Source organism: Sciurus carolinensis, chromosome 18 (assembly GCF_902686445.1).
Source record: "Sciurus carolinensis chromosome 18, mSciCar1.2, whole genome shotgun sequence".
Lineage (NCBI taxonomy): Eukaryota > Metazoa > Chordata > Mammalia > Rodentia > Sciuridae > Sciurus > Sciurus carolinensis.
The window spans coordinates 15,228,322-15,243,597 of record NC_062230.1 but is presented as its reverse complement, the minus strand read 5'-3'; the positions used below and the strand labels follow the sequence as shown (position 1 = coordinate 15,243,597).

At 49.7% G+C, this 15,276-nt stretch overlaps 1 protein-coding gene across 1 annotated transcript; it reads right to left on the bottom strand.

Annotated features, from left to right (window-relative positions):
- Window positions 1-7,531: 7,531 nt before the first annotated feature.
- LOC124970818 (cytochrome c oxidase assembly protein COX19) lies at window positions 7,532-14,399 on the bottom strand. The gene is made up of 3 exons (XM_047534444.1): window positions 14,266-14,399; window positions 12,251-12,362; window positions 7,532-8,344 (listed from the first exon to the last, which is right to left on the bottom strand). The coding sequence occupies exons 1-3, from the start codon at window positions 14,345-14,347 to the stop codon at window positions 8,260-8,262; spliced, it is 279 nt and encodes a 92-aa protein (XP_047390400.1). The 5' UTR covers window positions 14,348-14,399; the 3' UTR covers window positions 7,532-8,259.
- Window positions 14,400-15,276: the final 877 nt, after the last annotated feature.

Here is a 15,276-nt window from a genome sequence, read left to right as displayed (position 1 = left end):
AGAGAGGATCAATTCCCGGCCAGTCACGCAATGAAGCCTGGAGAAGAGGTGTCTCACCTCTGCCAGGCATGTCTCCTCCCCAGCACCCCTGCGCTCCCACCTAGGGAACTGTCTGTCCAGTCTACAGGACCCTTGCTGCCACATGCCAGGCTGGCTCCACCTGCTCCCTAGCCCTGTTGCTCTGGAGATGAGTCATCAGAAAGAGCCCCTCCTGTGCAGCCGTGTTTTCCTCTGCTGAATTGGGAACATCCAAGATTGGGTGCTATTGGAAGTCAAGGTTCTGTGGTGGAGCCCTGGAGAGGGGTTGTGGGAAATGACAACAGAGCTGTGTTGTCCTTGTCTCAAAACTGGGGTTTCCTCTCACAGGGTCTGGAATAAACACCTCTTGCCCCAGAAACACAGGACCTGCCCTCGTCTCTCAACCACACTGATGGCCCATGAGGGCAACAGCCTGGCACATCCCTCTGCTCTCTGTCCCCAGCCCCAGCTCTGTTCAGGTGCTGGAATTCCCTGGTAAATATTCTGGAGTGGCTCTTGATTGACCTGAGCTGAGAGACTGGTGCTCCTGACCCAGGGATGTGGAGTGCAGACAGATCAGTGTCGCTGTGACTACATGCTCCAGATGTCTGCTCAGTGTCCCCTGGCCGGAACTGCCACTGTGTCCAGGCCAGGCCTGGTGGCTGGCAGGCACGGAATGCTCCAGCTGAGCCTCAGCAGATTCCCTGTACCTGCCTGGTGGGTGGCCTAGGGCGGGGCTTGGACATTTCCCTGGGGCCTATGCCTCGGCCTCTGCTCCTGTATTGCCACTTTCCAGTTTGACTCTTATCTCACAGCCTCCTGCTCCACACACTCTGGTCTGCCAGATGGGCCCCTGCTCCTACGTCCTTTGTACCAAGAGGTAGGCTCCCCTCTGGCCCAGAAGAGGGTGTGGTGCAGCACAGAGGGAGGGGCACACAAGGCTGTCGGCAGGCCGGCAGCAGGAAAGGTCACCAGCAAGGACCGGAAAGAGGAACCTATTCTTAGAAAGTTGACCCTGCGGGGTATAAAGAAAGAGCACAGCTGGCCTTGGACCCAGACAGCCTCTTCCCTGCCACCCATCTGGGAGAAGAGCACATGTCCCCAGCTCAGGGATGGCCTCACAGTGAGCAGGTGCTCAGTGCCCAGGACACAGTGGGACAGAAGGGGGAACCTCCTGCCTGGGGACAGTGACCTTTTCTCGTTTCTGCATCCCTGCCTCCCTTCCCTGAGTTCGCAGGTTTTCACCCGGTGGGGTGGCTCTATGTGGTCTGAATTCTGTGGTGGCTGGTCGCGTGTTCAGAGTCTGAAGGAACAGAGGCCAGGCCTCCTTCAGCTGCTGAATCAGCACAAGGGCACCTGCTGCGCTGGCTCAAGGATCCCCATGGCTTTCTGGCAGCCACAGACACATGCTGAACTCACCTGAGGGTTCCAGGGTGCAGCGTGTGCTCAGCACGGTGCTACTTTCCTTTCCAGACTCCGCAGGCTCAGGCTCAGAGTCTGAGCCTTCAGAGGGCAGCGGTGACGACTGCAGACCCGCCGTGCTGCCTTGCGCCTGAACAGCACGCGGCTTCCTCCAGCCATGAGGGCCAGAGAGGGGGAGTCAAAAGCCGGATCAGGACCCAGGAGCACACAGGGCCCTCACCTCCCGTCAGCTCAAGCACGCGAGCTCCCCAGGCTCAGCATCCATTGTACCCTGAACTCCTACACAAAAGTGCCCACCTGGGTTTCCTAGCCCCTGGGCCCATCCTATAGAGCGTCCTGGTTGCAGTTATGGGATGTGTTTTCCCTAATGAAATTAAGGTGGCGGTGATGTTCGCTCAGGCTGCCAGCAGAACAGGAGCTACAGGGGCCCTCCTGGCGCCGGCACAGGGCCCAGGCACCTCTCCACCCTCCAGCGCTCTCTTCACTTTACAGCACACGGTGAGCATGGCCCTGAGATGTGATTTCACTTCTCCAGAAGGCTGGAGACTCATGATCTTGTTCACAGTATTATGACAAAGTCACTTGTCCTGTGGCTCAATAGGAAGTTCTTTAGTGTTTCTGGCAGTAATAAAATCCCTACTTTCTCACCCATGAAGACATTAATCTCACTAAAAGATTTAATTTGAGCACAAGTTGGGTGAGATCATATTCACCAAGATAGGAGCTCTGGCTTCCCAGGTAGACAGCCACGAGGAGGCAGCGTGGACAAAGAGGTCCGAGCATGGGCTGTGGTCTCCAGCCTCCGGCACCAGTGTGAAGGCCACCCACATTTTCCCGGGGTCCCTCTGTGCCATGCTCAAGTCTCCCACCAGGGGAAACAGAGCTAGCAGATAGGATCCCTCCCCATGGCGCCCATGATGCCATCAGGGAGACAAGCTGGGTGCCTCCTGTCCCCATGCAGCACGCGGCCCCCAGGAAGCTCTGTGTGCCTTGTGGAACAGCAGCAGGTACATATTGCATCCCGATTCACAAGCCAACACGATGTTTGCCAGGAGAAATTAGCCGACTGGCTATATTCACAGGCAATGTGAAATTAACAGAGGCATATAATTTATAGAGGATGTGGAACCACAACTCAACACAAGGGGTTTCTTTAAACTAATGATTTTATTGTTTCTATAAAAATGATACATGCTTGTTATAAAACACAGTCATAAAAATACAAGGAAGAAAGAGCCGCATGTCCTCCAACAATTGCATCCCCGATATTGCCAACGTCCCCTGTGCGGTGCTCCAGGCCCCTCCCTGTCTGCACAGATTAGAACTCGTCCAAACAGACAAATTCTCCACCAGTGGGGCCCACGCCATGCGCGTGGTGGGCTGCTCCAATTTCCCGTTCCTGTCCGTTAAGCACATAACTGGTCTTTTTATCTCTTGCCAGCAAGGAGCGCCAAAGTTCTCAGAAAAATTTAGGATTTAAACTTAGTCCTGAGAAATCTCCATCATGATGTGACTGCTGCCAACAAATCAGAGAACCAGCTGCCTCTGGGTGCAGTGGCTCATGCCTGTAATCCCAGCGGCTCGGGAGGCTGAGATAGAAGGACCAGAAGTTCAAGGCCAGCCTAAGCAATGTAGTGAGGCCCTGAGAAACTTGGCAAGACTCTGTCTCAAAATAAAAATTAAAAAGGACTGGGGAAGTTGCTCAGTGGTTAAGTACCCCTGGGTTCAATTCCTGGTACTTAAAAAAAAAAAAAATGATAGAAGCCAGCCACAGCTACTCAAGAGATCGGGGTTATTCCTGGGATCAGCAGTAGAGTGGGGTGGGGTTCAGGGTCCCTTAAACAGGGCTGCCTTTGTGGCTCAGGTGAGAATCACTGCTGATGTCCTTCACATTTGGGGAAGTGTGGTGGGCACAATAATGTCCCCAAGACATCAAGGTTCCAATCCATGGAACTTGTGAACATGGTGTTTCTCATGGTGGAAGGGACTCCACGGATGGGATTTAACTAAGAGTCTAGTGATGGGGAGATTTTTGGGGCTCTTGAAGGCCACATAGGCAAAAGGGTCAGAGTCAGAGAGACATAAGCAGGGTGGTGAGACTTGAAGATGGAGGAAGGGCCACCACTGGGGAGTGCAGGTGGCTCTAGCATCAAGCACGGGTGGGCAGTGGACCTTCCAGAGCCGCCTGCAGGAACGCAGCCTGTGGACCTGCTTTAGACTCTGACTTCCACCCTGCAATGTGTTTGTTTTGCTTTAAGTCACTGGGTTTGAGGAATTAGGGCAGCAATAAAAATGAACATGGGGGACCCCACTGCCAGGAGAATCTGACTTGCTTTTTAGGCAGGGTGGATGGGCCCGGCAGAATGGGTCCCTGGGGCAGGGACCCAACAACTCAGCCTGTGGAACCCTGAAGTATGTGCAGCTCCCCTTCCTGGGGGTCAAGAGCTGGACCAGGGAGGGGCCCTGCTGGCCTCTGGTCAGTCCTCATTTTTCTGGGAAAAGGGGATCATGGGTCCATGCCTGAGACCAGGGCTGCCTCAAATTCACCTGATTTATGTCACATTGAAGGGGAGCTCTTGAAAGACGTTCCAAGCACCATTTGTTTGTTTGGCAGTGGTGGGGATGGAACCTAGGGTCTCACGCGTGCTAGTCAAGCACTGTGCCACTGAGCTACACCCCCAGTCATCCGGGCACCTTTTAATGATGTTATAATGGCTTGTGGTGGCAGGTGCGCAGAACAAGTAAAACACATTCTCTATATGACAAGTGATGGACTACCAAAAATATTTTACAGGAAGCTTTGTTGGGAAGATAGGCCACTGGGTTCCTAGGCACCCCATGTTTGCAAACTGAACCCAGAAAACCAGGGTCAGGCCACTCCTGCTCCCGTGTAAGGAATTGGAGTCGTCCGTGCAGTGGTGCCATCGTGGGCGGCCCTGTTTTCTTTCCTATGATTTCCTATTGCTGCATTATCCCTGCCTGAAATTTATTTCAAAATGAGAATTTAATCATGTATACAGAAAGCTCAACTACAAAGATGTTCATACAAAAATTTTAAACTTTATATTTCAAAATAATTTCAGACTTCCAAAGGCTGTGCCAGTAAGACAGAGGCTGTACCCCCAGCCCCCCAAAATAACACTGCACACAGCCTCCCAACAGAATCAAAGCAGGAAATCTGTGCTGCTGCCACTCTACTGGCTGACCTGCAAGCTCTCAGCACTAAAGAATGTCCCAGTGTCCCTTCCTGGAAGCCAGGATCCACATGGTACTGAGTCCTCACATCTCTGTCTGCTCAGCTTCTGATAGTTCCAGTATTTCTACAACTTGACACTTTTTTCCTTTTTGTCCTGGGGATTGAATCCTGGGACACTTAACCACTGAGCCACGTCCCCAGCCCTTCCTGAGAGAGAGCCTTGTTAAGTTGCTGAGGTTGGCTTAGAACTTGTGATCCTCCTGCCTCAGCCTCCCAAGCCAGGCATGTGCCACCATGTCTAGCTCCATAACCTTGACAGTGTTGATGGGCAACCGTTTGGGGAATGTTCCTCAGTGTGAATCTGTCTGATGTTTCCTCATGATTAGACTCAGACTGTATTTGGGGCAAGTAAGTCCCAGAAGCAAAGCTGTGTCCTCAGCGCACGATGTTGGGTATGAGCTGCAGTGAGTCTCATTCCTGGTGATGACTACATGGCCAAGTGATCACCCCTGTAATGTCACTGTCATTCTCTTTGTAATCACTAAGTATCTGGAGCGGAGGCTTCTCAAGACTCGTTTGCCTCACACTTTGCCACTGACTTCACTGTCTACTGTGGGTTCTCACCTGCAGCCATTATCACTGATGTTTGTCACACAAGATACTTTGTCCCCATCATTTCTTCCATACAATCAGAATTAACAAGGAAGAGCTGTCCCTTCTACCGCTAATGTATTTATTCAATTATTTCTACCAGTGTGGCCCCATGGTATTAGTAATGGACGACAGCCCATTACAATTATTCTTTTCTTGCTCAGTTTACCTCAGATTTGGCCATTGGGAGCTCCATTACTGCCTCCTGCTTTCTCTCAACAAGTCTGTTGTTTGTTCAGCAATTCTTGACTTTCTGGCACAGATGCTCTGGGCTCATCAAGCCCTTTCCCTGACCTGGCCCTAGCCTCCACCAAGACCCTGGTTCCTCTTGTGAGAGAATGTCAGAGCCCCGACCTGGGGCTGGGTGTCATGGCCCCCGGTCTTCCACGTACAAGGGCTAGGACGTTGGCAAGCTCACACCTGCCTGCGCACACACCCCTAGCCCTACAGCTAGCTCTTCATAGAAGGCTGGGAGGTCAACGCACTTCTAATTTTCCCATCTTAGAATACATGCTACCAGAATCACTGTCCATGTGAAAAAAAAAACTCGCTACCTAAAGATCTTTTGTTAGCTTTGGTTAAAATACATCCTCCAGAGCTACCTAGCCCACTGCACCTTCCCACTGTCAGTGGGTCCCAGTATGGGTCCCCCCACATCCTGGTTCGTGTGTTTGGAGCATGGTTCAGTCAGGACTCTACCGCGGGTGCTCAGAGGCCTCATTCCCAAGGCTTCCGCCTGGTTGGTGCCCTTTAGTTTCTGGTTTATCCTTCCTGATTTTTTCTGTACAAGTAAGTGGACCCCCACGTGGCTTCCTGCTCCCTGTCCTCTGTAACGTTCGATAGGGGTCTTGTGCGCTCTGCTTCTCCATGCTTACCAGTGTGTCGTGGCACCACTCACCACATCAGCTCAGCTTGTCCTCCTCCACAGCTGTCCCGGTGCTCGCTGTGTGGACATCGCAGCACATGAGGTGTCTGGGTTGCTTTAATACTTTGCAATTGCCAAGCATGCTGCCATCTGTAACACTGTACATACACTACAGGAGAGCTGGGTGCCATAATCCCAGAGGCTAAGGCAGGAGGCCTGCATGTTCAAGGTCAGTCTGAACAACTTGGTAAGTCCCTAAGCAACTTGGTGAGACCTGCCCAGTCTCAAAATAAAAAATAAAAAGGGCTGGGGATGTGGCTCAGTGGTTACGCACCCCTGGGTTCAATCCTCACTACTAAAAAATTAATAAAAATAAAAACAAAATAAAATACTCAGATGGTTCAGTTTGGCTTGGTGATAAAAACTAAGACTTTTAAAATGTAATAATAAGGCCCAAATCTGCAGCACACTGAGAAGCATGACAGAGATCAAATGCTGAACCAACTGTAGACAGGAGCAGTCGGTGCTAACCCATGCCCGTGGTAACTGTGCTCAGTAGGCATGTGGAAATGAACCCAGCCAAACAGCCTTGGGGGATGTGTAGTCAAGAAAGGCTCACCATGGCACAGAAAACTCAAAACCTTCAACACAGAACTGGGGATGAGCTGAGAAGCTCCACCCCTCTCAGGCCCATGGTGCAGAGGGGCCCATTTCCAGGGTCCAGGACTGGCAGGCTTGTCTGCCCTTCCTGCTGGGCCTGGAGAAGGCCCACCATCAGCAGGTACATGCCCCGGGTTCTCCTCCCCTCCAAATCTCCTCTCACTGTCCTCCACAAGCTGAACGGGAGCCAGCCCTTCCCAACAGTGCTGGAAATAGGCAGCTCTGAGCGCAAACAGGCCCAGATGCACATGAACACTCTGTTGGTTCTGGTGTAGCAGAACCAACCAGATGTCCCGCCTCAGCACTGGATACCTGTGATGCTGAGCAACCCACAGGCAATTCTGAAAAAGACCTGGGTGCCGGGCACGGTGGCGCACACCTGTGACCCCAAGGCTTGCGAGGCTGAGGCAGGAGGCTCATGAGTTCAAGGCAGCCTCAGCAACTTAGCGAGGTCCTAAGTTACTCAGTGAGACTGTCTCTAAATAAAATATAAAAAGGGTTGAGGATGTGGCTTAGTGGTTAAGCACTGCTGAATTCAATCCTCGGTACTAAAAAAAGAAAAACACCTGGGCCGAGAGCCACCACTGTAAGTACTGGTTAATGAACTGATGCTGGGGCACCGCTACTTGAACACACTCAGGGATTTTGAGCAAGCACAGCAGGGAAAGAGTGTAGGTGTTATGATGGGGTAAAGAAATTAGAAAACAATTTAGTCTAACTACAAAGGAAATAAAATATTTTATTTGTAGTCTAACTACAAATGAATTGATGTTTTATCCTTCAGCAGTACAATAAGTTATTGACATTAAATATATAGTTTTTTAATATACTCAAACAAATTAGAAAATGAAACTTTGATTATGAAGATAGTTGGTGCTAGGCATAAACAAAGAAGTAAAGAAGCCAAATGTGTCAAAAAGCCAAATCATTTCTCACTTCCTATTTTGTATTCTAGTTTTATTGGAAAAGAAGGAAGAAAGGAAATGAACTGGCATGCCTATCTGTGAGTACAGAAAAGGGCAACGCCTTGCTAGGGAGGTTATTTCCTGACAGAATGTGTCCATCAGGGACTGGAATCTGCACACTTGGTGCGTCAATGAGGAGCGCTACCAAGACACCGCAGTGTGAAGGTGGCATGGGCCATCACTGGGACCATCACAAGAGCCTCCTGGGACCCTGTGATGCACACAGATTTAAAGATGAAAGCATCTTATAAGGTAAGTAAGGCCCTAAAAGGAACAAAAATTTTTGAAAGTGACTTGGGGTGCTTCAGGAGACAGGTGAGTCCCCCGCAAGTTGAGTAGACAAGGGAGGTGCCTCTGCCTGGCTTCAGGTGCACGCTGCAGGCCCGCTGCTGAGGAACACGCAGTGGGTGAGGACCAACGGCAGCAGGGCCTTGTGCTCGCCTCAGGGTGTCCCTTGGACATGGTCCATGGTCATCTTCTCATTAAGATTTATTTTTTGCCTCTGATTTTCCATCTATCAAGTCACCAAATCCCAGTTTTTCCAGCGGTTCCTGTGCCATTAGCTGCCTAAAAGAAAAATGGGAAGTTGTTAAGGTGCAAGAGCAAGGTCTACCTAGGCCCTGCTGTCACAGCATCCATTCCTGGGGGCTCCTGGCACCCCATTCTGTCATAGGAACAGAGAGCAGTATTGTCCAATGGGCTGCTCTGCCTGTGCCCTCCCCACAGGGTGGTGCCCACCCAAAGCCTCCACACCTCCTTTCAGACACTTCCGAGGGTCTCTGTGGCCTGCCTTCATGGGGGGAAGCATGCACAACTTAAAGGAGGCAGCTGCTGAGGGTGTGGAGAGAGCCTGGCTATCAGCAGGTGTCCACACAGGTGTATGAGGCAGGGGGTGAACAGGGCTGAGGAGGCCGGCTGCATTCTGGGGCAGATGTGTGCAGGCTGCAGAACCTCTTCACACCCGGCCTGCAGGTCCTCATGAAGGCGTATCTCATGAGGCAGGAGGAAACATACTACTTCATAATTTTACTAGTTTTGAAACATTTAATACATGAAGCGTGGGCTCCATCTTGCTCCTCTCAGGCCTGCACAGCCAGGGCACTAGCCCCATCAGACAAGAGACCCTCCTGTCAGACCCCGGGCAGCCAGCCCCTTCTCTCCAACCACCTGGGTGTCAGCTCCTCCTGTGCTGGTAGAAGGCAAAACCATTAAAGTCAACGCTCAACACCGAGCACTGTGCAGCCCTGGCCGGGCCTCCCACCTCCCCTGCCTCTCGCAGGCTCAGAGGGCAGGGAGAAGGGCTCCGAGCGCGGGGGCGGGTGGCAGGGAATACCTCACAGGACTGCCGAGGTCTCTCCTGGTGCCCTACCTCTGTGCTTTTCAAATTTGAGAAAGCAAAGATGTTTTTGCCCCTCAAAGGATTAAAGTGTTGAGACTTGCCCGCTGAGCAGGACAGCAAGAGATAAAACCAGGTGTCTGTTCCCATCGCAGCCTCATCCCACGAACTAGTAGTGGCGCCAGGCCAACAAAACCTGGGCCCACCCCTTTCATTCCAGATGTCCTCAGACCTGCACGATCCCACTTAGTACAATTCTACAACGCGGAACTCATATTTCCTGAATCCAAGTTAGGCAAACAGTAAGAAATTTTCCCCATATCTTGGTAAAGAATACATTTGGCCAACAGCTCTTCACAACAACCTATTAGACTTTGGCCAATAGAATAATGACCCCCCAAGATGTACATGTCAATTCCTGGAGCCTGTGAGAATGCCACCTCACCTGGGGACAGGGAACTAAGCTGCTAAGCATCAGGCTTTGAGATAAGATCATCTTGTATTATGCAGGTGGATGCATCTGATCACATGAATCCTGAAGGCTGGAGAACCATTCCTGGCTTCGGCCAGAGAGGAAATGGCAAAAGGATCAGAGATGCACCACAGCTGGCTATGAGCATGGAGGAAGGGGCTACAAGCCCAGGAGTACGGGTGATTCTAGCAGCTGGAAAGGGCAGGAGATAGTCCTGCTGGCACCTTGACTCTAGAACCAGAGACTCCTGCCAGACTTCCACCTACACAACCTGGGACAAGTGGTTCAGGTGGCCTGCCCGTGGAGTCTGTTACAGACACCACACGAAGCCGTGTAGCTGTGCTTGCCCTGCTGCCACCACTGATGTTCAAGAAGGAAGAGGAACAAAGAGGAAAGACCACAAGCCAGAGAGGATGCAGCTCAAGAGATCCCCACAAGTCCTCACAGAAGTCGGCAAGTTCTAGAGCTAAAGAATGGTGTTGGTGCTCCCTTAACCCTAAGTAAATCAACCAAAAAAAATTTCCCCATTTCCTAGTCATTGTTAAAGGACGGAGCCCTTCAGATAACCCCCCAAGAATCACTCAGGAAGGAATCGTCGTAAAAGGTAAAATTACTCCCGTTTATCCCAGTGCCATCATTTCCCAGTATTTAACTTCATGATTCAGTGCAATGGAATATTTCTGTGCTTCCTGCTCTTTAGGGCAATAATGGCAGTAACGCTGACAGTCCCTGAGTCACACTAAGTGCTCCTTCACTTTCCAGGCAGGAGGCACCCTTGCCCGACCACAGGGTGGATGGTGAGAGGTGGAGATGCTCCACAGGTCACATGTATGACCTCATGTCCCTAAGACAAGACCTGATCTTTCTAAACTATTACAGAGGTTTGAGATCTTGGATTATTATGCATTAGTCTTTGCCAACAATGTAATCCCAATTTTAACATTTTTTTCTATGAGAAAATATAGTCCTCCAAGATGTGCACCTACTTTTCCATCAAGCTGAAATAGTCCAAGCCCTCATGAAAACTTTCAAAACTCTATTGAGGTCCAATTTCTGAAAAGATGCATAGGAAAGTAAGAAGGGGTAAAAAATACCTGGGATTTTAGCACAGAATAAGGGAAGAAAATAAATGGTTAAAAATGTGCATGTGTGTGTGCACGTGCATGTGCACATGTACACAGGCCAGCAGCAGGTGTGTGTCCTGACCTGGGTGGACCAAACTTGATTGTCTTTTATGATGTTTGACAATTTTCATGAACAACAAATCAACCAAAATTCTCTGGTCAAAATAACTCAGCAAACCAAAACATACACAGCTGCACACTTGCCTAAATGTCACTTGACCAGTCAGTGAAGCCACTGGAAGCTGGGGCAGCCATGTCCTTTCTCCTGCTGTCCTTACCCACTGCGTCCAAGCAGCACTGAGTGCTGCCTGGAAACCTTCATCGGGCAGGCCAGGAACCTTCTTTCCAGCTCCCAAACCCACCATACCTTCTGAGGAAACCCCAGGTAGGAGCAGCTGTGGTCTGTATGTAGCTCTGTGGTCTGCCCAGGCATGCTAATCTTATTTGCTAACTTTCTTCAGCCTGTCTCTGAAGAACTTCTTATGCAGATTTTCAAGATCAGGGAACTGAGCTTGGGAGAAGCAGAGACCTGCTCACGCCCTCAGGCACAGGCAGAGATCACTCTTCTCCAAAGCTGCGTGTTCAAGCTTCCTAAAGATCCATCAGTTTAAGACATTCAAAAATGTGGTTCCAACCCATGTGTAATTCAGAAGTAGTAGGAGCTGGATTCGGTGTGGCCCTCGGACAGATTGAAGCCCCTGTAAGTGAGCCCAAGAAACAGCTCTGAAGGCAGGACAAGGGCCTCACAAGAGGTCCACTCTGCCAAAGCACATCACCCTTATAGTACCAACAGTCCACTGATGGCACACATCTGAACCTTGAGGAAGTGTCTGAGTTTGTTGCTCAAAGTAAAAAGAGGGCTTAAGGGGACCACTGATGTCAACCTGTTTGAACGCTGAATTCCTTTGGGAGTCGACTATGGCCTCAAAAAAGCAAAAATGGAAGCTCCCACCACAATCATATAATTATACATTACAAGCTTTGTCACATTAAGGATTAAAATAGCTCTTATTTTAAGTAAAAGTTTCACAGAAATGTTTTGTTTAAAAGTGAACTCTGATGAATTCTGGTTAAGACAGGAAGAATCATTCACCTTTCATCATTTCTTCAATAGTCTATTGTCTGCCCTGTCACATTCCAAACAGCTTTAAATGGAACAAAACAACACAGTGCATATTTTTATAGTCTGCGAATATGAAAGAAATAAACCGTGTACCCGCACAATCTTCAAATCTTTTGACTCAGCATTTTATGATATACAATTCTGAAACCTTAATGACAGGTCAGTAGCACCCAAGTTTGGACAGAAAATGCTCTGAGGAATGCAATCATGGGTATTGCTGTCACTCAAGAAACGGTTCCCAGGATTGCCAAAAAGCTTCTAGTACAATCTCATCTGATAAGCTTCCATTATACCAGCAAACGCCCATGGTTCTGAAATACATGTTGAACTCCAGGGCTGAATAATGGCCTTTTAGTGGAATCAAAGCTTTGGCTGAAGAAGTAGCAAGTGGAAGTCATAATGGTTAACTTGTACTTGCCTTTCCATTCTGCACTCTAAATATTCTTTTGATTCATTTCTGCACAAAGCATTTTCAAAATGATTGTCACGGAGACACTTCATGAATTTTTCTTTAAAGCTTTTACATTCACCTAGAAGGATAAGGAAAAGTGTCTTCTTTTCACAGTGTAAACATGAGCTGCCAACACAGCAGCCTCAGAGCAGCACCACCGTCCCCTTCAAACTTGTTTCCTTTACAGGGACAAGCAGGCATGAGGTCCTGGACTCAATCCCCAGCACAGGCAAAACAAACAAACAAACAAACAAAAAAACAAACCTTGGTTCCTTCAGAAACATGGATGAAACTGCAAAAGACAAAAATCAAGTGCAGTAAAATGCTAAGGACAGAATTGAGACAGTGGGGCGCGGAGTTCATGGTAAAAGTTCTTTTTACTTTAAAAGTTCTTTTAACTTTACCTTGTTTTGGAAAATTCCACAACAAAATGTTTGGAAAGAAACAATGATCTATAAATCTATTGAGAAGGCTTAATTTCCACAGAGGCATATCTCAATGGCTTACCCAAATCCAAAATTCTAACCATAAACATTTAGAGACTGGCAGAACTTCTCAATTTTGCAAGACACTAATGACGAATTATTTAATTCCCAATTGTAACAACTACAGACTTCATAATTCAAAAATATTTCTTTAGTATGGGGATGCAGTTCTGTGGTAGGGTATTTACCTAACATGTGCCAGGCTGAGTTCAATCTCCAGCAGTGCAAAAATATAAAAATAAAAAAAATGTTGGGGCTGGGGTTTGTGGCTCAGTGGTAGAGCGTTTGCCTGGCATGTGTGAGGCACTGGGTTCAACTCTCAGCACTACAGATAAATAAATAAATAAAATAAAGATCCACCAACAACTTAAAACATTAAAAAATAAAATAAAATAAATAAAAAAATGTTTCTCTGCATAACAGTTCCTAAAGAACTGGAGCCTTAGCCAGGAGTGGTGGCACATGCCTATAATCTCAGCATCTCCAGAGGCTGAGGCAGGAGGATCACAAGTTCAAATCCTGCCTCAGCAACTTAGTGAGGCCATAAGCAACTTAGTAAGACCCTGTCTCAAAATTTTTAAAAATGTGGGGCTGGGGAGATAGCTCAGTTGGTAAAGTGCTTGCCTTACAAGCACAGGGCCCTGGGTTCAATCCCCAGCACCAAAGAAAGGAAAGAAAGAAAGAGAAAGAAAGAAAGAGAAAGAGAGAGAGAGAAAGAGAGAGAGAGAAAGAGAGAGAGAGAAAGAGAAAGAGAGAGAGAGAAAGAGAAAGAGAGAGAGAGAAAGAGAGAGAGAGAGAGAGAAAGAGAAAGAAAGAAAGAGAGAAAGAAAGCTGGAGAGTTTACTGCTAACAACAGTTGCTTATGTTCTGGGCACCATGCTCTTGAGTAAAAGCAAGGAAGACCTGAATCAAATCTTGGTTTGCGAATTCGGTGTTACTATACTTGTCATATTAGAGCCATAGTCCCTGTCAGCTGCCACTAGGAGGGTCCTCGCCCCCATGGATGACCTTCAGTTCACGGGGTCCCCCAGCATGTTTCCCTGCAGCCCCCAATGGGGATCAGGGCAGGCCCAGTTCAGTGGTCTGCGGTGGGCCTGGAGCACCGCTGGCTATGAGCGTCAATATCCAGGATCCCAGAACCTGAAGCCCGGAACGCCCAGGCTGAGAGCGTGGTGACTCCGGACCAGCCTTCAGGATCCATCCTTGGGCCCAGCCTCTACCCTGGACCTTCCCCCAAGACCCTCCCCCACTAGGACCTCTAGTGCCCGCCCTCTCCTCAGGCTCTACCCTCCAGAACTCTCGCCTCAGACCCTTACCTCAGAACACCGGCCTCAGATAGGATCCTCCTAGGATCCGCCCCTCGGACCCACCCCTCTCCTAGGACCCTCCCATAGGGTCCTCCCTTCTCTTGGGCCCTCCCCCCCCCCGATCCGCCCCTAGAACCCGGCCGAATACTCGCGAGCCGGGGCGACCCCGCCCGGGGACCCCCACCCTCACCGAAGTGATCCAAAGGGAAGCTGCCCTTGTCCGGTGGCCGCGGCTGGAAGCTCTTGGCCCCGAAGTTCATGGCGGTCGACATGACGACGGTGCCGTGTTTCAGCGAGCGCGATGAGCCCCGAGCGCAGGGCGGCTAGCCGAGCTCAGAGCAGGCCTGCGGGAGCGCCGAGCACATCGAGCCCCGGATCCGCCCCGCCCCGTGGCAAAGCCCCGCCCCGGCCACGCCCCAGGGGCAAGACCCCAGGCCCTGCCCTGTCAGACCAGGTCCAGCTACTCGTTCCAGCCCCACTCCCCCAACTCCGAAAGCTCCAGCAGAACCCTGGCCTGCTTGGCGCTTTTCATACCAGTCCCTTGGCAGAAGCCTGGCCATCAACTCTGGATATAGATGCAGAAACAAGCTACGAGACACAGTAGTGCCCAGATGTCTCCTACCCAGGTCTATGCCACGACTGTTTCCCATCTGAGCAGAGGGCCAAATCATGGCAAGAAATACTTTCGACAAGGGAGTGTGCATTAGGCTCCTATGACTGCCATAACACAGTACCACATACAGGGGCTGAAATGTCAGAAATGTCTTCTCCTGTGGTTCAGGAAGTCAGAAGACTGAGATCAAGATGTGGGCAGGGCCGTCCCTTCTGCGGGCTCTAGGGAGCGCAGACCCAGGCATTGGGGTGTGCTGCCAACTCTCCGTATTCCTTGGCTTTTAGAAGTAACACCCTCCTCTGCCTCCACTTCATTTGGCCTTCTCCCTGTGTGTTTCTGTGTCCAAATTTCCTCTTTATAAGGATACCTACCACATTGGGTTAGGGACAATCCTAATGACTTCATCTTAACTGAGTATATTTGCAACAACCCTATTTCCAAAAAAGTTGACAGTCTTAGGTATTGGGGGTTAGAAATATCAGGGGAATATTCTATTAGAACAAACGTAAAGCCCCTGGCATTTGCACATTACTGTTGCTATGGAAACAATAATAATAGGGAAAAGGGCTTTGGAGGCCTTGTTGCTCA

What these genes read in the sequence shown, in the direction of transcription:
- LOC124970818 (XM_047534444.1), bottom strand. Translation starts at nt 14,347, where the DNA reads ATGTCGACCGCCATGAACTTCGGGGCCAAGAGCTTCCAGCCGCGGCCA. An exon ending in CTTCCCTTTGGATCACTTCG is followed by an intron (nt 12,363 to 14,265) that starts GTGAGGGTGGGG and finishes TTATCCTTCTAG; the next exon opens with GTGAATGTAAAAGCTTTAAA. An exon ending in TTAGAGTGCAGAATGGAAAG is followed by an intron (nt 8,345 to 12,250) that starts GCAAGTACAAGT and finishes TTTTTCTTTTAG; the next exon opens with GCAGCTAATGGCACAGGAAC.